Here is a 25,686-nt window from a genome sequence, read left to right as displayed (position 1 = left end):
AAGTGCCTTCGCCCATGAGCGATGGCAAGTGCCTTCGCCCATGAGCGATGGCAAGTGCCTTCGCCCATGAGCGGTAGGTCTCGGGTTCGAGATTTGGGAGCAGCCTCTCCATAAATGGGGGTAAGGCTAGCCGACATTCACCTCTCCCAGACCTTGCGTAAAGCGGGAGCCTTGTGCACCGGGTACGACTTTTTTTTTTTTATCAGCCTTTTAGGGCACGTTCTTCTTAATGCAACAGTTCAACAAGTCTTTGAATTGGTCCCCAACTCCTCTTTTTTATGGAGAAAAGGCATGTAATTGTAGGGTCATCCTTACCCTTTGTCCTTTTTCCCAGCTGGAGTCTTTCAACTGATATATAATGAGGCCTTGAATCAGCCAATGGTTAGAAGATAAGGTGCCACATAGGATAAACATACCATATATACAAATTCCCACTTACATCTTATTCTCACATCTCTTATCATCTGTTACAATCAAATTTGGGTAGTAGAAAAGGGAGTGATCGAACAAGGATAAGATGAGGTGCCATTCTTTCTTAAGAAGCCTAAAGAAGGAAGAGCAACAAGTTCCGGACAGTACCCATAATTCTGGTGAAGAATTCTCTGACACTAATACTACAAAATTAGATGATGCTTACACCAATGGAGACAATGATCATGAGGTTGATATCATGGATGCTTGGGAACAAATTTTGGGAATCAAAGAGGAAGAAGATGGAAAATTACCGAGCGATAACATGTACAGCGGTCACGAGCTCAATTGGGATTTTATGGATTGGGACGAGTTTCCCAATGTAGAAGAAGAAGGGGAGGAGATAGATCAAAAAGTTTATCATGGCACTGATAAGTGCTTCTTTGAAGAGGAGAGCTACTACAAAAAAAATATTGTAAAGTGTGAGAGTATAGGGTTTTGGGATGATGATGATGAGAAGAAGGTGCAGCTGAATTTGAATTTGAATTATCAAGAGGTTATGGATGCTTGGTCTGATCGCGGTACTCTTTGGGCAGATGATTGTTCACTTTCTTCCATGGCTAGCAATGGCAATTATGTTAGTGCTTGATTAACTTTATTATCTATTATTACCATCCTTTTACTATTTTCTGACCTTGTTTCATAGTTCTTGTTTCCCCAATTGTAAAGAAAACGGATCTCATTGATATAACATGCATTTGATCTTCTGCACTCTTTCTTCTTTGTTCCAAAAGAGAAACGTTATTCGCACTCTTTGTTGTGTTGTCTTCACTTTTGTAAAGAAGCGAAATAATACTCGTCATAAACATGAGAGAATAGCGTTTCCCTTTTCAAAATGCTCGAGGTATGGAAAACCCTTTAAATGGTGTACAATATTTTAGTTTGGTTTTTTTTATTTTTTTATTTTTAAGATGAATGAAATAATTTTGTTTGTAGTATGTAAATTATTGTATTAATTTATTTATTTTCCCACATGATCCCATTATCAATTGAGATTGGTTTTAAATGTTAAACTCTACACATACTGTAATAAATCAAGTGGGTTTGCATATGTATATCATGAGCCTCTTAATTAACCAGAATGTTATGTTAATTTTAATTATGTTAATTAATTGTGTATGATCATCAGATAGGGGAGGTGCCAGTAATGGAAGAAGAGAAGGCAAGAAGAGAGGCAAGAGTTCTAAGGTACAAGGAGAAACGCCAGTCTAGACTCTTTTCCAAAAAGATAAGGTACCAAGTCCGCAAGCTTAATGCAGATAAAAGACCTAGACTCAAGGTTTTTGTCTTCTCTCTCTCTCTCTCTCTCTCTCCCCCTAATTAATATATCCTGAAAATTTGAAATTATGTTTTTTTGTTGCATTTTTTTGGTGTAGCAGGGTCGATTTGTGAAGAGGGTTTGATTTGCCACGTGAAAATACTTATCAACTCAACAAAAAGCATGGAATATCTCAACAAATATCCCACTCCAATATCCGTGGACTTTAACTTTTGAATGTGTTTGTCGACTGAAAATATCTCTAATTTAACTACATGAAAAAAGATGAAAATATCTAACTTTTAGGGAGTTGATTAATTCTAAAAACTCTCTGTTTGCGGGGTCTACTATGGACTTTGACGAGCAATATTTTCATTGAAGGGGTTAATTTCAGTGGATTGTCAAGTCTGTAATTATTGGTCATGGTAGGATTAATATTGTTCATATATGTAGTGGTGGTCCATGTCAACTACCATTTTCTTTTGCTCTTTATGGGATTTTGTTTACGTTGTGTCATTTTCTTTATAATACGCTGCTGCCAATGCCAAGAGAGCAAATGCTGTAATTTAAAAATTTTAAATTTTTGTTGTTGAAATAGAAAGAATGATATGTGTTGACACATAAAATTGGATGGATTTTGGAACAGCGTAACGTTCGAGGTGTGACCTTTCGCAATGTTGTTCTGGTCACTTAGTAAAAATAATATGTAAAGAGATAGAGATAGATGAACAAATATAGGATGTATGTGGGTCATTCTAATTTGGGCTACACCCATAAGGGTAGAGGAGTTCTCATTAATAATGTGGATTTTATAAGGTACACAGGTCCAAGCATGATCATCATTAGTAAGTTATAATAATGAACTAAATGAAATAATGATATTAGGAATTAATTGTAAGAGAAAGATTTTATAGTTTAGGAGAGTCACATGCTTTCATCCGCAGTTGATGTGGGACTCTAGGAATTTTATTCTGATGTTGACACGTATTGCTTGTGATTGGCTTCATGGTTAGAGCAACTCATGTGCTTTGGCATGAGTGCCTCAACATGAATCCTTAAGTGAGTCCCTGAATGTATGAAGTTGACTGGTACTCGGTAGTTTTGGAATTGATGAAGTACGATACAAACAATATGAACAACATAAACAATAGGAAGAAATAAAGGAAATGTCTAAAGTATTCAGGTATAAATATAGACACATAGAAATTGTTGAAATGATGTCCATAATGAATGATAGCGTTGATATATTTTGAATATGTCGCACACAATATTGTTGATAATATTTATAAATAGTTGTCAATACAGGATTGTTATGTTGCTAATATGTTTCCCTTCAGTTTGTAAATCTTTTTTTCCTCTTTATCCTCAAGAATTTTTCGAACAACTTTTACTATCATCCGCACGCTTACCAATAACGAATGGCCCAACCTCAAGAATTAATGAACCTAGCACAGATTGACCTATATTAATCAAGAATAATCAAATTATTTCTTACACAAACTTGCCCCTTCATCTGCTCAACCAAATCAAACACCCTTCCAACAGCCCAATTCACAAAAAGCCTTTCAAATATAGTCCAAAGAAAGAAGCTTTAGAGTGAATACTTTACTAGAGAGAAACAATTGCAGAAATGAAGTTGAAGATGAAGAACAACGTGTAACAAACCTAACCCAGCCGCTCCACCGTTTACAAAAGGCATCATTGTAGCCTTTGCCATGAACTTGCATACAACAATGAGAGTGAGAAAGACAGAGGAATTTGGAATGAGAAAGATCTAGATGAGAGAGAGAGAGAGAGAGAGAGAGAGAGAAGCTGCAAGTGAGATATATAGAATAGATCCTTTTGTCTTTTCAACGTCTAAAACTTTCTATATAAACGAGCCATGATATTTCCAATTTCGACATTGTCCCTTCTGTTTAGCTATATAATAGCCAAAAACACAATATACAAAGAGCTGCATTTTGTACAACAATATTTTTACTACTTATATTAGTAATCATAACATAGTAGAAAGAAAGAAGAACCTCACAAATGAAGACAGAGAAGAAAGGAAAATGGAAGCACGTTGTATTATCTTGATAAAACTTGTACAAATGTTAACAACTCTCTTAAAAAAATGTTAGGAAGATCACATTTTGTAAACCATATCTAAATCATTTCTCAAGCAAGATACTAGGTACATTTCCTTGATGCAGTGAATAAGGAGTTTATTCAACGGGGCTTTTGGTATTTTGGTGTTCATCCATTCCATTAATTATTAATTTGAGATTCATGTATCTTAGGTTGTGATGTAACGTTTTGTAGTGATTTTGATGCATTGTAAGTTTTGTTTTAAATTAAGTGGATAGGTGGAACAATTGTCATTTAATATGTTTCGGTGGCTTAGGGAGTTGTATTTGCATTGATGAAGATGTTTTGGCACACTAGTATATTAGGGAGGGAGTTTGATATGCTAAATGAGACAATTTGGAATTATAATTTTATGGTAATGAAGAATTTAGCATTGCTCTTCTATCATTTTTCTGTCAAGCCTTGTGTGTTTTTTGACATCTCCTCTATCTCTTTGTCGTTCTGCATTATTCCTTCTTGCGTTTCCTTGTCTGTCTTCCCCACTCATCACTTGATATGTGTATTCCATTATCAAGTTAAAATGTCAGAACCTTGCTCTACATCTTCAATGGTTGCACAGAAAGATAGAATACCAGATACCATATATCAATTCATTAACCCTTTATCTTCTCTTACAAGCTATTATATGTAATGACAACAAAAACTAACAACCCAGTAACTAACTAACTAACTTCTGCATATGTGTTGCCTATAGGATTATGACACATGTCATAGCATCCTACCAATACCTCCCCCTTAAAATTGAACTTACAACAGAAATTGAACAATACAATAGAGTATGAAACAACGGTACAACAACACAACATAATTACTAACAACTGACAGCTCAGAGGTTAACACTTATGGAAACTTCAGCTTCAAATCATGGTAGCTCCCAAGTAGCATCTTCAGCAGAATGATTTTGCAAATGGACCAACACCTCAGTAATAGCAGAGTTACCCTACTTAACCATCCTTCTATAAATACCAGAGTTAGTGATAACTGGTAAAGGAACTATGGTTTGAACATTAGGCCCCAAATGTTTCTTCAAGCAGGAAACATGAAACACATGATGCAATTTTGATTGTTCTGGTAATTTGATCTTGTATGCTACATCCCCAACTTTGTTCATAACCTGGAAGGGTCCATAAAATCGAGGTTGGAGTTTATGAAATGGATGAGCTGCTAAGGATTTGTGATGGTAAGGAACCAATCATAAATAGAACCAATCGCCCACTTCAAACACCCTTTATGTTCTCTTTTTGTCAACTTGAACCTTCATTCAACATTGAGCAGCCTCTAAGTTGTTCTTAAGCAAGGGCAAAATTCGATTTTTCTCTTGTAAGCATTGTTCCATAGACTCCACTTTAGTTACCACTTTCATAAGTAGGAAGGAGATGAGGAACATACTCATAAACTGTTTCAAATGGAGCCATTTTAATAGATGAATGGTAACTAGTGTTATAGTTCCATTCTGCCCAAGAAAGCTAGAAAGCCCACTTCTTTGGTTGTAAACTGCAAAAATATTATAAGTAGGTTTCTAAACACCTATTAAGAACCTCAGTTTGACAATTTGTCTGAGGGTGGTAACCAGAATTGAAGCAGAGTTCAAACCCTTGCGAAGAAAGATTTCTTTCCAAAATTTGCTCATGAAAACTAGATCCCTATCACTCACTATAGAGTGTGGCATTCCATGTAACCTGAAGATGTGGTCAACAAAGAGTTGAGCAACTATTGAGGCCGAATATGGATGTGCTAATGCAGTGAAATAAGCATACTTAGACAAACGATCAACTACGACCCAAATTACAGTTTTTCCTCTACAAGGTGGAAGACCAATTATAAAATCCATTGATATTTCAGACCATACCTTTGCAGGAATTGCTAAGGGCTGCAAAAGTCCAGGTGGTGACAAGGTTTCATACTTGTTCTATTGGCAAATGGCACAAGTAGTAACTCTGTCCTTGATATCCTTCTTCATGCCTTCCCAATAGAATGATCTCGATATTCTCTTGTAGGTTTTTAGAAACCTCTCATGTCCAGCAACATGGCTTGAGTGATGTTCAATAAAGACCTTATCCTTCCAAGCACTACAAGGGCTTAGCACAATTCTATTGTTGTACTTTAAAAAACCATTATCAAAATGAAATCTAAAAGTACCAATAGGTGCATCATCAGGAGTATTAAGAATTTGCTGAGTCTTAGCAACCACCCAAGTGTCTTTCTCCATGTATCTCCTTAATTCATCCAACCAAGAAGAGTAAGGATATGAAATGGCATTGATTTCACTAGCACTCAATAGATGGCAAGAAAGATCTTTTGAAGTATAAGGCATTCTAGCCAATGCATCAGCAACTTCGTTGTCACCACCTTGCTCATACTGAATTTTGTAATCAAAGCCAAGGAGTTTAATGACCCATTTTTGTTGGAAGGGTCTATGAGCTCTACCTTCTAAGAAATACTTCAAACTGTGATGGTCAGTTTGAATAAAAAAATGGTTTCCTACCAAGTATGACTGCCATTTTTGAATAACGTGGATAATAGCCAATATTTCCCTTTCATAAGCGAATAAATGCTTGATTCCTTGGACAAAGTGCCTTATTGTTGTAATACTGCACCAATGCCTAATCCTGATGCATAACTTTCAATCACAAAAGGTTTATTGAAATCAGGCAGTGGCAATACTTGAGGAGAAATCATGGCATGTTTGAGACTGTGAAATGTTGCAGTAGCTTCCTCATTCCACTTGAAATTGTCTTTTCTGGTAAGTGCAGTGATAGGTTTAATAATCTTGCCAAATTGGGGTATAAACTTCCTATAATATCCTGTTAACCCAAAGAAACCCTCAATGCTTTAACAGATGTGGGCATAGGCCAATTAGCAATGGCTTCCAACTTTGAAGAATCTGCATAAACACCATTTTTAGAGACTATATGGCCCAAGTACTCTACCTGATCCTGACCAAATACACATTTAGACTGTTTTACAAACAAAGTATGTTCTTTTAGTGTATCAAAAACCACCCTCAAATGCTGCAAATGTAAAGCCCAAGATGCACTATAAACCAAAATACCATATAAAAAAAAAAACCAAAATGAATTTTATGAGATGTGGCCTAAATATTTCATTCATGAGACACTGAAATGTAGCTGGAAAATTTGTTAATCCAAAGGGCATCACCAAGAATTCATAATGCCCATCATGCATCCTAAAGGCTGTTTTTTCAACATCATCCGGGTGCATTCTAATTTGGTGGTATCCAGCCTTCAAATCCAACTTAGAAAAATATTATGCACCAAATAGCTCATCAAGTAACACATCAATATAAGGGATAGGAAATTTATCCTTGATTGTGATCCCTAAGGCCTCTATAATCCATGAACATTCTCCAAATTCCTTTTTTCTTCCTTACTAGTATAACTGGAAAAGAATAGGGGTTGTTGCTTACCCTGATGAATCCAGAATTCAAAAGATCTTGAACACATTTTTCTATCTTTGTTTTTTTAGCATAGGACCGTATCTATATGGTCTGCTATTAGGAGGTTTGCTTCCCTCTAGTAATGGAATCATGTGGTTTTGAATTCTATGGGGAAGCAGGGCATTTGGAGTAACAAAATCCATCTCATATTCTGCCAATAACAAATTTAACTCTATTAGTTGTTGAGTTGTGAGATTTGAAGAAAAAGAAATTGCTAAATCACCATCAATGTTATGCATAGAAACTAACTCGGGCTTAGTGTGGTAAAGCACTGCACCCATGGTACTGTCTTGCTGCAATAATTTCTGCATTTGTAGAGCTGAAATATCCTCAATATCATGACTAGAAGTTCCTGGACTAGTGATACAGTAGGTTCTTAAATCTTTAGAAAACTGCATATATAATTTGTCGAAATCCCACAGTATAGGACCAAGATTCCTTAACCATTGAATAGCATACAAATCTGTCACAAGGTGAAGTCTTGAATTTTCACAGAAGCTTGAGCTAAGGTACCTTTGGTAGCCACTTTACCCACATTAGCAATTTTGACATTAAACACATGCTTAGTATCCAAATAGCTTCTCAGTTGTTTCGCTAATCCTAGATCCACAAAATTATGAGAACTACCTGAATCCACCACTATAGTTATGGGAGAATTCTTGATAAATCCAGGAATTTTCATAGCATTGATGGATGAAGGGGCAGGTGTACCAAACAGAGCACATGCAGTTATCTCACGTTCCTCATTTTCTAACTCAACAACATCATAAATTACAGGGTCTTGAACATCAATTAAAAGCGATCATTTCTTCTCACAAGTATGTCCCCAGACATGTTTATCTTTGCAATGAAAACATAAACCATTTCGTCTACAATAATCAACTTCTTCAGGTGTTAGTTTCCTAACATTATTGGTTTTCATACGATTCTCAGGCATGGCAGTAATATTAACATTTTGAGACAGTAGTGATAAAAAATTAGGATGAATGGCAGAAGGTTTATATAAAGATTTCACCTTAAGTTCTATGATCTTGGCATCTACTTGTTGAGCGTATGCAGTAGCTTTAAGCACATCCTTAGGCTTAAAGAGTTTAACATCATGCCACAACTCAGGTTTCAGACTACCAATGAAATAGAATCAGAGAAGACCAGGACTAATATCCCTTGTACGATTTGCCAATCTTTGGAATTCAAGAACATAATCTCGAAGTGTGCCTGTTTGCCCCAACTTCACCAAATTCTCGGTAGAATCTTCCAATTTTGACGGACCAAATTCTTGGCAAAAAACCCTTGTAAATTCCTCCTAATTTGGATAATTGATGAGACACTGTGCCCGTTGAAACCATTGAAGAGCTTCTCCTTCCATATGGAAAGATGCCATTTTTACCATTTTGGTATTGCTGAAAAACTGAAAATAATGCTCTGCACTATAAATACACCCCATCGGATCATCACCCTCGTTGAACCTTGGAAAATCCATCTTCAAGAAAGGTTAAGGAGGTTGCTGATTGCAATTTTGACCATTGCCTGGACGAGCAAAATTAGGGTTCATGTGGGTCTGGAGATGGGGATCACCAGGAGTAGCTTCAGAAGATTCCCCAAATGATTCGCCATTGCTGCGTTTCAAGAGAGACTGCAATTGAAGTAAAATCAAATATTGGGTTGATTGGAATTTCTCCTGCAAATTCTTGAATTCTTACTGCGAGCTCTTGAATTCATCAAATTTAGCTTCCAAATTGGAAACTCTTACTCTATAGTTTTGTGTGAAGCATGACACATCATACAACAACAAAGGATTGAGAGGAACGAACGACTGGCTCAATACCAATGTTAGAACCTTGCTCCACGTCTTCAATGGTTGCACAGAAAGATAGAATGCCAGATACCAAATATCAATTCATTAACCCTTTATCTTCTCTTACAAGCTGCTATATGTAATGACAACCAAAACTAACAACCTTGTAACTAACTAACTAACTAACTAACTAACTAACTTCTGCATACCAGTGTGTAATATATGCTTTACGTCAAATTGACGCAATGTACATTAACAAATGCCAAGTCGGCAACAGAATAAGGTAGCAGTTAGCAAAAGCCAACTATGCTGCAATATTTTTTTAACTTTTTTGGTTCTTTTGACAATTTTTAGAAAAAGTGAATTAAAACAGTGCTCATAAGATTTTCGTTAGTAGTTTAAATCACATGAATGCAAAATATATTAACTTTTGATTATTGAACAAAACAAAACAGGAGTACAGCAAATATGTGCGTGTTAAAAATTGGTTAAATGATGTGTTTCAATTTTTCTTCTTTGATCTGAGTTCATATCTCTTTTATACGATTTAGATTAGAATATTCGTCTAAAAAAGCAAAGACTTGTAGACAAACAACGTGTGCATCACTACGTACTTAAATCTTTCTCTTTTGGTGAAATATTTGCTTAATTAAAATATAAAAAATTGTAGACAAACATGATAGTGCATTGTGATACTTCAAGAGTTTCATTATTGGTGAAAGTGAATGGTACTTGACATATACATTATAAGTTGGATTCCCACTCATCGTTTGTAGACAAACATTATGTGCATTGTGCTACTTAAAAAGTTTCACTATTGGTGAAAGTGAATGAAACTGGACATATACATTATAAGTTGGATTCCCCCCCATCGTAAATTCAACGAATTATTGCAAGCAGTTTAAAGCGCAATACTTTTGAGAGCATTGCATGTTCCGAGAGGACCAGTAATACCATAAGAATATGTGGATAGAAACTAAGAAATATCTAGTATATATTAGTGGCATAGGATATCACCATACCAGCGCCATACAAGTTCCTTTCCTTTCAGGCTAGTGAATTGGAACCACCATAAGGGATACTTTGGTTATTTAAAGCCAGTTACAATCCCCTCCCCTGCGCAGATGCTTCCATAACTACATTGCTTTGACAAAGAACTCGGACATGGATTCCTCCAGAGAACAACAACGAACCAGTGTCTACCACGTGGTGGCAGTGCCTCACCCAAGCCGAAGCCACATCAACTCACTGATGAACTTCTGCAAGTTGCTTGCTTCACAAGAGAGAGACATTCTCGTCACCTTCGTCCTCACACAAGAGTGGCTTGGCCTCATCGGATCCGACTCCAAACCCGACAGCATTCGGTTCGCTGCCATTCCCAACGTAATCCCATCTGAGCATGTCCGTGTCGCCGACATGGATGCCTTCTTAGACGCCGTCAGGACCAAAATGGAAGAGCCTTTCGAGCTCCTTCTGGATCAGCTGGAGCAGACACCTAGTTTGATAGTAGCTGACACTGTACTGCATTGGACAGTCGCTGTCGGAAACCGAAGGAATATCCCATCGGCGTCGTTTTGGCCAATGTCCGCTTCATTTTTTTCTCTTTTTCAGCATTTTCGCCTTCTCTCGCAGAATGAGCACTTCCCAGCTAACCTCTTGGGTGAGTGTCTGTAACTGCAAATTATTGTGTGCAACTGTTAGGTAAGAGTCTGTAACTAGAAATTATTGTGTGTACCGACAGTCAGCTAAAATAATTGTCTCTAACTACAAATATGTATGTTTTCCCGCTATGACATTGGACAACACATGCAAAAATTGTTAGAATAAACATAGAACCAAGATCTAGCAACATGAATCACAGTGATCAAAACACATGACCATAACTCAGCAAACAATACATGAAGAAAACCATACCTGCAGATGAACTTGAACCGGCTGCCATGTCTGATCTCTGCAGAAAATCACAGCGCACCTTCTCCTCTCTTGAGTGTTCAAAGGCCTTCAACTAATAATAGGTCTTAGTCTAGAATTAAGCACACACTGTGAGAGCAGAGGCCACCATATATATACTATATAATCCTAACCTTATTCCATAAGGATTTCCCTATTAAAATCCATATAGAAAAACAATTCTTATGAAATAGCAATTCAGCACCAATATGGATTCACAAATCCAATCTCAACAAGACTTCCTATTTAGTCTTTAATCCTGTAACTAAGTTCATAGATTCATACTCATGCTTACATTCTTACATTCTCCCACTTAAGCAAGTATGAACCAAGAAACCAGTTCGATTAAGACTACAATAGGGTGATCACTAAGCCTTTTGAGCAACATCATAAACAATCTACCTATGCATCTCAAAACACAGAATCTGAAAACTCACAGTCACAACCATTATGCAACCGGCGCTCTTAGATCACTTATGTCCAATCTGCACATCATAACATTATGATCAAACTGAAACTCAATGGACCTAAATATCCACTCCCACTATTTCTTAACTCAATTCAAAGAAATCAAGTTCATTACAGTCAATAAACTGTCTGTATGCAAGTCTTATGAATTCAAAACAACTACCTAAGTCAAATCACAAAGATTCCTTAAGGCATCAACTGAATCCAAAATCACTCACACACACACACACACACACACACACACACACACACACACATATATATATATATATATATATATATCAGATCAAACAATTACAAAAATTGAATCTCTGAATACAACTAGCTTACAATTATACTAACTGTAAATAAAGCAAACTAAACCAGAAAACTAACTTGATGAGAAGAGTATCACTACTATACCAGCTCTTTGAACTTCATAATAGCAGCACTTCTCAATTTTATTGACACAAAAGCCTTTGATAAAACACTACTCCCACTAATCAAGGGACTCAAGCACGCCCATTCTGGAGATTTGCACCTTATAAATATCAACAGCCAAGGCCTTGGTCAAAGGATCAGCAACCATTAAACTCGTACTGATATGATGCACATCAATGGTTCCTTGCTTGACTTTCTCCCTTACTTTTAGAAACTTGACATCCATCAACCTCGAAGCAGAAGTTCTTTTGTTGTTCTTAGCAAAGAAAACTGCAGAATTATTGTCACAATACATTGTCAAAGGCTTCTGTATTGATTTTACAATCCTTAATTCTGCCACAAAATTCTTAACCATACTCCTTGCTTCATTCATTCAAAGCATGCCACAAACTCTGCCTCCATAGTAGAAGTCGCAATGATAGTTTGCTTGGCACTCTTCCAAGAAACTGCACCTCCACCAAACATAAATACATATGCACCAATTGATTTTCTGTCATCTAAATCTCCTGCCAAGTTAGAATCTGTGTACCCTTTCAATTCAAGTTCTTCTTCTCTACCATACACAAGCATATAGCCCTTGGTTTGTTGCAGATACCTCAGAACTTTCTTGGCAGCACTCCAGTGAGCTTCTCCTGGATTAGATTGAAAACTGCCCAAAATTCCTACTATATATGTAATGTCAGGTTTTGTACAAACATTTGCATACATTAAGCTTCCAACTAATGAAGCATATAGTTTCTCAGACATCTTCTTAACTTCCAAATCGGTTCTAGGACATTGTTCATTTGATAAACGATCCCCTTTGTTCACTGGAACATGGCAACCATTGCAGCTTTCCATGTTGAACCTAGTAAAAAAAACATTTCAATGTAGGCTTTCTGAGAAAGTCCCAATAACTTTCTGTCTCTAGCAATTTCAATGCCTAGGACAAAACGTGCCTCACCAAGGTCCTTCATTTCGAAATTTGCACTGAGCAATGCTTTTGTTTCTTTTAACAACTGAATGCTCGAACTTGCAAGTAATATGTCATCAACATATAGAACTAAGATTACGAACTCCGACCCTCTAAACTTTTAGGTAGATGCAATCATCGAGTTTATTCTCAACAAAACCATCACATGTGATTACTTGATCAAACTTTAAGTACCATTGTCTGGATGCTTGTTTGAGACCATAGATCAACTTCTTTAATTTACAAACCATATTCTTCTTCCCCCTTTCAATAAATCCAAGAGGTTGAACCATATAAATGTCATCTTGAAGATCCCCATTGAGAAAAGCTGTTTTTACATCCATTTGATGTAACTCTAGATCATAGTATGCAGTTATAGCCATAATGAGTCTCAATGAATCTTTTGAGGACACGGGTAAGAAGGTATCATTGTAGTCAATTCCTTCTCTTTGAGTGAACCCTTTAGCAACCAATCGAGCTTTATACCTTTCAATTTTTCCATGTGCATCCCTCTTAGTTTTATAAACCCATTTGCATCTTATAGGCCTTTTATCAGATTTAGGTTCCACCAATAACCAAACCTGATTCTTGTACATTGATTCCAGTTCCTCTTTCATCGCATTGTTCCACAAATTTGATTGTGAGCTCTTCATTGCTTGTGAATAAGTCATAGGATCATCAATATCTCCAATATTATAGTCAGTTTCTTGGAGATAGCATAGGAAATCGCTTGTAATTGCAGGTTTTCTTATTCTTGTGGATTTTCTGATTTGGGGTTGCACTTGAATACAATCATTTTGCATTTTACTATCAATCAGTTTCGTGCCATGTTAACTTAGTTCATGCTCCATTTCAGTTACTTCTGGTTGTTCCATTACTTGATCGGGATCCTCATTGTAGTCAGCCTCAACATCTTGATCCGTGGCTTGAGAGTATACTAACACAGGGTAGTGATCAATTGAGGATGTTTCATTCGATGACTGCTCTAATTCTTCAAATATGAAATTTTCAATAGTAAAATCTGATACATCTTGATCTTCAAAAAACCTTGCATTGTGTGTTTCTTTGATTCTTGTATGAGATTGTGCACAATAGAACTTGAACCTCTTTGATTTCTTTGAGTAGCCTATGAAATAGCATGACTCAGTTCTCCGATCTAGTTTTCTTTCCTCTGGGTTGTAGAACCGAGCTTCTGCATTGCAACCTTAAATGTGAAAATGGCCAAAACTCGGTAATCTTCCATATCATGCTTCAAAAGGGGTGGTTGACACTGATTTGCTCGGGACTCGATTTAATATGTAATTGGCAGTCTTTAAAGCCTCACCCCAAATGAAACTAGGCAACCTGGACCTTGACATCATGCTCTTCACCATGCCAATCAGTGTTCTGTTCCTTCTTTCTGATACTCCATTTTGTTGTGGTGTACCAGAAGTTGTGTATTGAGCCACGATTCCTTGTTCTTCAAGATAGAAGGCAAAATGGCCCTTCTGTTGTCCAGACTCTGTGTACCTGCCAAAATATTCTCCACCCCTATCCGATCTAACAATCTTAATGGATTTGTTTAACTGTTTTTCTACCTCAGTCTTAAAGATTATGAAACATTTAAGAGCAGCTGACTTTTCACTTATTAAGTAGGTATAACTAAATCTTAAAAAGTCATCAATGAAATTAACAAAGTAATTGTTTCCACAAATGGTTTTAGTTGGGAAAGGACCACAAATATCAGTGTGAATAATCTCAAGTAAATCTTTGCTTCTTTTGGCTTCAAAATTTTGAAAACTTGTTAATTTTCCTTTGAAGCAATCCACACAATCAGTTGCAGTTTCAAAATTTAATGGAGGAATCAAGTTGGATTTTGATAGTTTAGTGATTCTTTCATTTGATATGTGACCTAATCTCTTGTGCCAAAAAGTGTAAAAAGTGTCAGTGTTTAACATTCTCTTTGTACTTGTGTGTAGTGCATGATACTCATTAAGAACAACACTACACTCTAACTGCCATAAGCGTTCAACTAACCGAGCAATCCCCAAAATAGAATCAAAACTGTTTTTCATAAAAGGTTTCAAACATTCATCATCCCCTAAGAAAGAAAAACCATTTTTGACAAGTTTAAAGGCTGAAATTAAGTTTCTTCTCATCTTTGGCACATATAGGACATCACTTAGTTGTAAAATGAAACCAAAATTTAATTCTAATCTCACTGATCCAATAGCTTTGACTGCAACTTTTGTCCCTTCCCCCACAAAGACATTAAAACAGTTTGTTTATACCATATTTAGGGCCTCGTATTTAGATCTCGTACAAATATTCAGGGGACTTAAATGTAATTATGGGATAAAGGAAGGGGCAAATATGTAATAAGTGAGGAGTCCTTATTCTATAAAAGGACCCCTCACCCTCACAATTAGGGGGAGGCTCATTCTCACCCTCAGAGGCCATTTCTGAAGCCTCTCACCCCCTCTCAAAGCTCCTCACATCCCCTAAGCTCTCTCTCCCTCTTCAACAGAGAAATATAATACAATCAGTGTGGACGTAGCCCAAACCTTGGGGTGAACCACGATACATCTTGTGTTATTTACATTTCATGCAGATTCACGGTCGGATTTACGTTGTTCCAAGACCATCCGGTTTTGTGCATCAACATTTGGCGCCGTCTGTGGGAAACGATACAAAAAGTTGTGTCGGTTCTCTTTCATTTTTTCACATCCACTGTGAATTTGCAAGAACCAGAACCTCCTGTCAACTACTCCGTGTACATGGTCCAACAGCAGAAGAATTCACAGTGCTAAATCCTAACTGCCAAAAACACAAGCCCACAATATGCAAAACAATGAATCAACACATGAGCTCGTCATCATGCCCAGGCCCATAAGCCCAATCTTAACTGCCAAAAAATAAAAATAAAAAACCTCTTCATCAGAACATCACGTCGCAGGTTCTTGGTTTTCCCAGTAATCACTTCACAGGGTCTCGATCGCTCCCTCTCAGATTTTCTGGATTTGGAGCCGCTGCAGTGCATTTCTCGGCTCCATGTTGCTGTCGTGGATCAGTTTTCCGGAGTTGCCAGCCGAAATGGGCCCAACCAAGTCAATCTCAAAACCCTAAATCACTAATCACGTGCATCAAGATCTCTACTCTGATCTCTGACGCCATCGACCGCGTCAAGATCTCTGACGCCAGGCCCAACATCATCCACGCCTTCGCAGGTACCAACATCGCTGCAACCATCACTGTCGAAAACGGCGACGTTTTGGCCCTTGCCAAGCTCTCCGCGGCGCAGTCATGAGTGGCCAACAACATCCTGCCGTTCCACCCGCTCTCAGGCTTTGCTCTTCCGCATCGAACTTGTGCTCCTCCTGACGAGCCTACCTCTTAGTGCTGCTGCAGTCGCGGAGGGAAAATGATGCAATTTGCTTGCTGCTGCTGCAGTGGGAAACGTAACGAAAAGCAAAGATGCTTTGTGCTCATCTTAAGCATCTCAGTCCCTTGAACTCAGTTGTTACGGCACCAGCAAAAACCACCTATCCAGATCGTGCCACGTCTGTCAATGGCAGACTAGGGTTGTTTCAAACGACTGCTCCAATGAAACTACTCCATGCTGGTTTCTTGTGCATGACTGAGGTGGCACAATCTCAACCGTTAACTGTGGCTTCATCAACTGCCAAGCCATCCCAGAACATCACCGTTGATCATCACCCAAAAAATGACGACAAGAAGATTAGAGGGACGGTGCTGTTGATGAAGAATAATGTTTTGGAGCTCAACTCAGTTTTAGCGTGAAAACCAGCAGAAAACGCAGATGCCGGTAGTGATTGTGAAGATCCTCATGCCGAGACGACGACAAGGGGCCGGGTAGGCAGGAACCATTATCGGGTTTGGAGCAGGGTGTCGGATCCATTGGCGGGTTGAAGAGAGAAAGCTAAGCAGGACATGGTGGGATCAGATCAAGAGGTATTGTAGAGAGAGATACTCACTGTACGCAGAAAGAAAGAAAAAAGTGTTAATGGAATTGTAAACAATTCCACAAAGAAGTGGAAGACTATTCTGCACCTAAAAAGAAATGGAGGGCACGACAAAAGAAGAAGAAAATGGAGGAAAGGAATAAAGAAAGAATTCCACAAAGAAGTGGAAGACTATTCTGCACCTAAAAAGAAATGGAGGGCACGACAAAAGAAGAAGAAAATGGAGGAAAGGAATAAAGAAAGAAAAAGGTGTTAGTGGAATTGTAAACAATTCCACAAAGAAGTGGAAGACACGGCAAAAGAAAAAGAAAATTGATGTCTGGAGAAAAACAGAAGCAAAAGCAAGGAATAAACATGCAAAAGCACGGGGACACTACTCAAAGCTAGGGTCATCCTTCAAAAGCTTCATGTTTGTCCATCATTTTGTCGAAAAAGAAGAAAGCAAAAGACAGAGAGTGCGGTAGAAAGTTAAGGCAGAGCAGAAAAACACTGCAAAAAGCAAGAAATAAACACCCCACCAGAATGATGTAATTTATTTTTATTATCTTTCGGAGATATCTGTATAAACCCCACCAGAGGGTTAAAAAAAAAAAAAAAAAAAAAAAAAAAAAAAAAAAAAAAGGAACAACGACAAGCCCAAAATAAATGGGTTGGACTGGAATGTTGTGGAGGGCGGAGGCCCAGAAACCCAAAATAGCTCCAACCAGGCGATCAAAAATACGTCAAGTACTCCACAATTATTCGACAACCTGCCGCTATTACCACCAATCAGGTGATCAAAAGTACGCCCAGTACTTCAAGTCATACATGAGCATTACTCATGTCAATCATACATAAACATTCATGAGCATCACTCATGACAATCATACATAAACATTCATGACCATCATTCATGTCAACATTCATAAGCATCACTCATGTTAACATTCATGAGCATCACTCATGACAACATCCATGAGCATCACTCATGTCAATCAACATAAACATTCATGAGCATCACTCATGTCAATCAGCTTCAAAAGCTTCATTTACAAGAGCTCTAGCTTCAAAAGCTTCATTTACAGAGCTCTAGCTTCAAAAGCTTCATTTACAGAGCTCTAGCTTCAAAGACTTCATTTACAGAGCTCTAGCTTCAAAAGCTTCATTTACAAGAGCTCTAGCTTCAAAGACTTCATTTACAGAGCTCTAGCTTCAAAAGCTTCATTTACAGAGCTCTAGCTTCAAAAGCTTCATTTACAAGAGCTCTAGCTTCAAAGACTTCATTTACAAGAGCTCTAGCTTCAAAAGCTTCATTTACAAGAGCTCTAGCTTCAAAGACTTCATTTACAGAGCTCTAGATTCAAAAGCTTCATTTACAAAAGCTCCAGCTTCGAAAGCTTCATTTACAGAGCTCTAGCTTCAAAGCTTCACTTGCAAAGCTTCACCTACAAAGCTTCAGTGCAGGGTATACAAATACCGCCACTTCGGCCCATACATGGATTCAATTTGAAGTCTCCAGCCAACAGACTCTATTGACCGAAGACTTGGGGGACTACATTATGTACCATATATTGGGCCTCAATTGGGCCTCATGAAAAATATTTGGGGGACTTAGCCCATTATTTATGTATTAAGGAGCGATCCCTTATTCTATAAAAGGGACTCCCTCACCTTCATTAGAGAGAAACGCCGCCAGCTGAGCAACCGCCTCGCCGCGAGCATCAACTCTAGCCCATCATTTATGTATTGAGGAACGAGCCCTTATTCTATAAAAGGGACTCCCTCACCTTCAACGCCACAAGTTGAGCCAACCAAGGCAACATAAGCCACAAGCCGAGCAGCCTCGCAGCGTGTGCTACTTCTAGTTGAGCGTCATTTCAGATTAAGCACTGCCTCATATCAAGTACCAGTTCAAGACGACATCTAGTTACTTCGGCCCACACATGGACTGAATTTCAAGTCTCCAGCCAAAAGACTCTCTTGACTGAAGACTTAGGGGACTACTGTTTATACCATATTTAGGGCCTCGTATTTAGATCTCGTACAAATACTCAGGGGACTTAAATGTAATTATGGGATAAAGGAAGGGGCAAATATGTAATAAGTGAGGAGTCCTTATTCTATAAAAGGACCCCTCACCCTCACAATTAGGGGGAGGCTCATTCTCACCCTCAGAGGCCATTTCTGAAGCCTCTCACCCCCTCTCAAAGCTCCTCACATCCCCTAAGCTCTCTCTCCCTCTTCAACAGAGAAATATAATACAATCAGTGTGGACGTAGCCCAAACCTTGGGGTGAACCACGATACATCTTGTGTTATTTACATTTCATGCAGATTCACGGTCGGATTTACGTTGTTCCAAGACCATCCGGTTTTGTGCATCAACACAGTTAAAATTGGCATCCTTTTGTTTTTGAAAACCATGCATTGAGTTAGTTATGTGAACTATGCAGCCAGTATCGAACCACCAAGAATTGAATGGAACCTCAATTAAGTTTGACTCTACATATACATTAACTATCTCCTTTCCATTAGCCTTTAAGTAGTCTTTAAATAGTTCACAATCTTTTCTTAAATGACCTCTAGTTTTGCAGAAAAAACATTTGAGTTTAGCAACATTTTTCACTTTTGGTTTAAGATTGTTAGATCCTCTAGAAGTTTCAAATACCTTAGCAGATATAGCAGTCTTATTAGAAGGCTTATGGTGTTTAAAGTTCTTACCTGGATTAAATACAGCATTGTTGAACTTCCTGCCTTTCCCTCCTTGCACGAAATTCACAATTTCAGCATCCTTGCCTTTTTCTTGCCTCTGTCGAGTTTCTTCTTGAACACATTGTGCAATTAGCTCATCTACATCCCAACTCTTGTCTTGAGTGTTGTATGACACCTTTAATTGAGAATACTTGTTTGGGAAGGCTTGAAGGATCATGAAGACCAACTGCTTTTCACCAATGTTAACTTCCATAGAATTTAACTTTTCAGCAGCATCAGTCATCTTCATTATGTGGTCTCTAATTGAACCAACATTGTCAATTTTGTAGGTTGTTAAGAGTGACATGTGTTGACTGATCTCAGCCTTCTCAGATTCCTTGAATTTCTTCTCAATTGCACTCAAGTATTCTGCAGCCAACTCATGTCTTTTAATCCCTCCTCGAACTATGTCTGTCATCCCACTTTCAAGGATTGAAAGTGCAACTTTGTTGGCTCTTGTCCATTTTTCATAATCAACCTTTTCTGCTCTAGTGCTTTGATCTGTGATCACTGGTCTTGGAGTATCAATGGCTAATCATACTCATTGATGGTCAATAATAGCCCTATTTCTCTCCTCCATTTCTTGTAATTACTCCCTCTAGCGAGAATTGGAATATTTGCTAAGTTCAAGGTCTTGAGAGATATTGCAGATGCTGCAAATGAAATCACAAACATGAACCAGTTAGGTTCCTGATTTCCTTTGCAGTTTGCACATCATAATTCGCATCAATGATTCATACATATAGACTTAGCAACGTATCGTTGATAAGCATACATAGAAAAATTGACTCATCAATAACAAAGTATGCAACAACAGACATCCAATAGATGTTTCATGCATGGTAATCATTTTCCATTGTTTAACAGAAAACACAGAGGGGCATTAGTATTTGCAAATGACAAAATAACTGCAGATGAATACAAGTTTGAGTAACTCATGGTCTAAGATCACTAATCAGAAGTTTCAAACGGATTTAATTCATATAGTTTTAAGATTTAACAGAATCTAGAGACTCAATCCTTGTATCGAAACATCAAGCAGACAATGACAAAATTTGCAATTCATCAAACATACCTCTCATAGATCCTATTTTAGAAAATAGCGCAGCGGAATAGTCATCCAAATCGATCATATTGGTTGAAGTAGTCTTTACCAAGAAGCATGTTTTGATGAATGGTGATCTTAATCGAAAAGCCCCAAATGGAGAAGAAACCCTTACGCATGGACTTTTCTTTAAATCTAACAATAATTTATTTAAGGTTTTTGTCTCGAAAACCCTTATGACAAAAGACCTAGGGTTTGAGTCCCCTAACCCGCAACAATTTTTTTTTTTTTTAAATATCATTCATGCTATCTGAACCTATTGGTTTTGATTACAGAATTCATAAACTTATAAACCTTGCTCCGATACGACGTGTTAGAATAAACATAAAACCAAGATCTAGCAACATGAATCACAGTGATCGAAACATATGACCATAACTCAGCAAACAATACATGAAGAAAACCATACCTGCAGATGAACTTGAACCGGCTGCCATGTCTGATCTCTGCAGAAAATCACAGCGCACCTTCTCCTCTCTTGAGTGTTCAAAGGCTTTCAACTAATAATAGGTCTTAGTCTAGAATTAAGCACACACTATGAGAGCAGAGGCCACCATATATATACTATATAATCCTAACCTTATTCCATAAGGATTTCCCTATTAAAATCCATATAGAAAAACAATTCTTATGAAATAGCAATTCAGCACCGATATGGATTCACAAATCCAATCTCAACAAGACTTCCTATTCAGTCTTTAATCCTGTAACTAAGTTCACAAATTCATACTCATGCTTACATTCTTACAAAAATAAATCAAGCCAATCTATGCACATCAGCGAATTGCAAAATGGCACACTGGCACTACATATTGATATTATGACCTAAACACTGCACCTGATCTTAATCATGACTCATTTTTCACCCACCATCAACATTTGGGCTAAACGTTTCAAAAACCTTCTAAATGTTTTTCTTTTGTTGTGGCACAGAGTGAATATTAAGTATCAAGATTTCAGAGTTGGTCATGTGTTTCACTAATCACATTAAAATTGTCATAACTGAACCACTTATGCAATCCAATGAGTGTTGAGCTTTAATATAAAAGGTTTCACTGTGCAATTAGAAATAAAATCTTTCAATATGCAAGTCCTTATTTCGACGTTACCGATATAGGGTTTACATTATTCATGATAACAAGAGGGTTGGACTATTAGTACCATTCTTATTTTTCTTTTTTCTTCATTTAAAACAAGGGTTGGAGTGTAAACCATGGCAGTATATATAGCTGCCCCCGCCTTGTGTGAGAGTCTATTAAGAGAACATTGCTTTTAAGATCTTATTAAGTGAGTACAAAGAATTTTACGTATGTGACAGCAGTAACATAATTTTGCTGTTGTTTAACACTTTTTTTTTTTAAATTTTCTATTTATTGTGTAGCCTTGCTACTTACGATAACCACTTTACATTGTTAACAGAGAAAGGAAACGAACGTGTGGACTACATTCCAGGAGTTTCTCCGACACGACTAGCGGACCTCCCTCAGTTTGTTTATGAAAGCAACCAAAAGATTCTAGGCCTTTTGTTAAACTCCTTATCTTGGGTACCTAAAGCACAATACATGTTATTCCCTGCCACCTTCCATGAACTTGAAACCCTAACCATCGACGTTTTACGATCAGAATTATCACTACCCATTTACACTATGGGCCCACCAATACCCTACTCCAAGGAAAATGACCTCCCTACCCCAGTTCCTAGTGATGATAGCTACTTCCAATGGTTAGACTCTCAACCTTGTAGCTCAGTTTTGTACATCGGCATGGGAAGTTTCCTTTCATTTTCTAGCGCCCAAATTGATGAGATCGCTGCCGGTTTGCGCAACAGCGGCGTTCGGTTCATTTGGGCGGCTCGCGGAGAATGCAAAAGGTTAAAAGAGGCTTGTGGGGACATGGGGTTGGTAGTGCCTTGGTGTGACCAATTGAGGGTTTTGCGCCATTCTAGTATTGGGGGGTTTTTGAGTCACTGTGGTTGGAACTCGGTTATGGAAGGTGTTTCTGCTGGTGTTATTTTTTTTACCTTACCTATACTTTACGATCAAGGAATGAATAGTAACCAGATTGTGGAGGAATGGAAGGTTGGGTGGAGGGTGAGGAAGATTGAGGACAAAATTGACCATTTGGTGACAAAGGAGGAGATTGCAGGCTTAATGAAGAAGTTTATGGATTTGGAGGATGATGAAGGGAAGGAAATGAGGAGGAGAGCTAGAGAACTTAAGCAGTTATGTCATGATGCCATTGCAGAAGGTGGATCATCCCATACCAACATCAAGGCCTTCATTAGAGATATTTCTCATAGGGCGTGAAGGTTGAGCATTTCTTGTTTTGTTGTTTGCCTTTATTTCGTTGTTTCGTTCTCGTTTTCTATCAAATAAAACTGAACATTTTTGTTGATGTTTGTGGTGAAAGTGTTCAAAACTTGTAGTAACTTGTTCAGTGGCAGATTTAAAATTCAAAATTCGAGGGGTCTTAGTGTAATGATCTTTCTTATTTAACAAATATAGCACGCAACATGCTAGTTTTTTTTTTCTTCAATTGGAGATTAGTCACTTGGAATGCATATCGTCCTTTGTCAAGCCATGCTACATAGATGTTGACATCTACCAAGTGCTGTCGAGAAACTCTCTACCGAGTGATGCATCTTGTTGAGAAATGTTGAGGCATCTTACTGAATAATACCGAAATATCCTAAACATGCATTTCATTGGACATTTAGTGGACTCAAATCCAAAGAGTCCATGGAGGACCTTCATCAGCCTTTTTTTTACGACCTCAAGAGCGTCCCGGAACCACTAGGTACCTATTTGGATCCGCCCATGCACTTAGTTCTAAGTGTTGATATCTGGCTTGGCATTTTAATAGTCCAATCCTCTGTGAACACATACACAATATCGTTCGTCAAATACATTATTGAACTTGAAAGTTTTTTTTTTTTTTTTTAATTTTTTGGATAAACGAGCTTGAAAAGTTTGTTACACTATCTAACAAAAAAATTGAACTTGACATGCTATAGATTATTGAACATGAAACTTTTTTAAGTTCTTTTAATATTAGGAAGGATAATATTTCTTCTTTTTTTTTTTTGATAAACGATATTTTATCTATACTAGGGTGGGGGAGTGGGATAGGCAACAGGGTTAGTCATAATAATGGTTCAAATTGGTTTTTGGCAAGAAATGAACCTAAGACCTCTTACTTACAAATAAAAAGGAATACCACTAGATTTCTTCATTCTTTGTAAAAGGAAAGTTCTCCTCATTAACATAACATCCTTCATAATATGAACATCATAATTGAAATTGTTGATTTCGTATGTTATTATTTAACATCTTTCGTAATATGAACATCATAATTGAAATTGTTGATTTCTTCTGTTATAATTTGCAGATCAACTTCGTCCGATGCCGGGAACAGGAGGAGTATCGCCACCGCGTCGTTTTGGCCACTGCCGGCGTCCCTTTCTCCGTGTTCCAACATTCTAATTCTTGAATATATGATCTCCTGATGCTGCTTATTGCAATCGTATCTTCTCTTGTGCTAGGGATTAGTTTCCTCTTAGATTAGTGCTAGGACTAATCTCCTGATGCTGCTTTGTAATTGTACCTTTCATGACTCCTATATGCCATTTCATGCAGATTCAATGCGAATCCAAGGCATTAAATGCGAGAGCACAATGGCAAAGCGTCCATGGGAAATCTATGGTTTGACAACTGACTCGTTGCTCTCCAGGTTTCTTCATTTCTTTTCTTCCCGCCTAAAGTTAGATATTCTTTAATCATGTGACTGATTGGGATCAAATTAGATGCAAATTAATCTTTGTTCAACCTTTTGAGTTTTACCTGGAATAACAATCTTTCTACTTGTACTGCACTGCTTTGATAACTGCAAGTACTGCAAACTGGTTTTAGCTGCCTTACATTTTGAGTTAGTTTTACTTTCTTTCACCAAAACCTGTTCATTCTTTAACTTCTTGCGGTAATTAAGCTTTAACTTCTTGCGGTACCCTTGGTGTTTAGCCTCTTGAGCTCAGAGAAGAAATACAAGGCCGATTGATCATCAGCAAGTTGAGTTCCTCCATACGCTTCCCAAATCTCCGAGGGTTTTGATTTGTTGCCGAAGATGTTGCACTCATGTATAAGGGTGTTGTGTGGCGGTAATAGCGGTATGTTCTCCAAAAAGTTGTAGAGAAAGTGGCCAACGAGCTCTTGATCGGTGGGTATGAGGCGAAAACCCAACGGCACAAGGGAATGATTCTCCATAGGTAACAGTAACTCCAGAAGAATAGATGGAGTTAAGTGATTAATGTTGTGTGTTTTCTTGTGTTTTCGATCGTACAGGAACAAGTGGACTTTGTTTCTTCTCTCTGTTGTTGTTTTGGTTTGAGCGATTGTGAGTGGGGTTTGGGTATGATGGATGTGAGGACATCAACATTAGCTAGAGATGATGTGCTCACCATAGGCACCCGAGCTCGTATTCCTCTCTCCACAATTTAGATTAGTTAAATTAAATTATTTTTAGTCAAAAAAAGAAAAAGAAAGAGTGGTATTTATTTGAAGCCAAAAAAAAGGGAGGGGGATCATAGCAAATGATGTGTACATGATAATTCAATTAATAAATTTATCTCATTGAATGTTGACTCTATGCATCACTTACAAATGTGATTATACACGAATAAGGTATAAATATATGATCTAATAACCCCTCTTATCCATATTTCCTCCAATGTGCTTTCTCAAGATACAAGCAGTCTGTTTTTGTTCGTCCCCCTAAACCCTGATGGGAGGAGGATTATCTCCCTTCTTATTTGAACGGTTACGGTTTAACCACGTCAACATCTTATATTGATTTTTTTATAGAGACAATAAGACAAAAAGCAATATGTGAGAGGAGGGGAGGAATGAAGATGAAAATAGAAAGAGAGATAATCCTACTCCACCCTGATGTAGGAGCAACTTTTTTCTCACCACTATAAACTACCACTATAAATTA

General features: G+C 37.7%; 2 protein-coding genes and 3 long non-coding RNA genes across 11 annotated transcripts; 3 read left to right on the top strand and 2 right to left on the bottom strand.

The window, feature by feature from the left end:
- The first annotated feature begins 411 nt into the window (after positions 1-411).
- Positions 412-2,245, top strand: LOC103418486 (zinc finger protein CONSTANS-LIKE 7-like). 7 transcript variants are annotated; one of them, XM_070818855.1, is made up of 3 exons: positions 412-1,052; positions 1,605-1,750; positions 1,848-2,245. In XM_070818855.1, exons 1-3 carry the CDS (start codon positions 518-520, stop codon positions 1,872-1,874), a joined length of 708 nt encoding a protein of 235 aa, XP_070674956.1. In that variant the 5' UTR covers positions 412-517; the 3' UTR covers positions 1,875-2,245. The 7 variants fall into 7 exon arrangements, with proteins under 7 accessions (XP_070674956.1, XP_070674959.1, XP_070674957.1 ...); XM_070818858.1 differs by having other exon boundaries at positions 413-1,052; positions 1,605-1,704; positions 1,851-2,245; XM_070818856.1 differs by having other exon boundaries at positions 414-1,052; positions 1,851-2,245.
- A 2,190-nt stretch (positions 2,246-4,435) lies between these two features.
- On the bottom strand, positions 4,436-9,255 carry LOC139194390 (uncharacterized). The gene is made up of 2 exons (XR_011579154.1): positions 8,332-9,255; positions 4,436-6,743 (listed from the first exon to the last, which is right to left on the bottom strand). It is a non-coding gene; the product is annotated as an uncharacterized lncRNA (long non-coding RNA).
- A 547-nt stretch (positions 9,256-9,802) lies between these two features.
- Positions 9,803-24,521, top strand: LOC103419869 (UDP-glycosyltransferase 87A1). Its single transcript, XM_029099600.2, has 2 exons — positions 9,803-10,771; positions 22,117-24,521. The coding sequence occupies exons 1-2, from the start codon at positions 10,276-10,278 to the stop codon at positions 23,001-23,003; spliced, it is 1,383 nt and encodes a 460-aa protein (XP_028955433.2). The 5' UTR covers positions 9,803-10,275; the 3' UTR covers positions 23,004-24,521.
- On the bottom strand, positions 10,254-20,785 carry LOC139194388 (uncharacterized). The gene is made up of 2 exons (XR_011579152.1): positions 20,668-20,785; positions 10,254-11,546 (listed from the first exon to the last, which is right to left on the bottom strand). It is a non-coding gene; the product is annotated as an uncharacterized lncRNA (long non-coding RNA).
- On the top strand, positions 14,338-15,469 carry LOC139194389 (uncharacterized). Its single transcript, XR_011579153.1, has 2 exons — positions 14,338-14,628; positions 14,718-15,469. It is a non-coding gene; the product is annotated as an uncharacterized lncRNA (long non-coding RNA).
- Positions 24,522-25,686: the final 1,165 nt, after the last annotated feature.

The sequence above is a fragment of the Malus domestica genome, chromosome 03, assembly GCF_042453785.1.
Source record: "Malus domestica chromosome 03, GDT2T_hap1".
NCBI lineage: Eukaryota > Viridiplantae > Streptophyta > Magnoliopsida > Rosales > Rosaceae > Malus > Malus domestica.
This window is presented reverse-complemented; position numbering and strand designations above follow the sequence as displayed.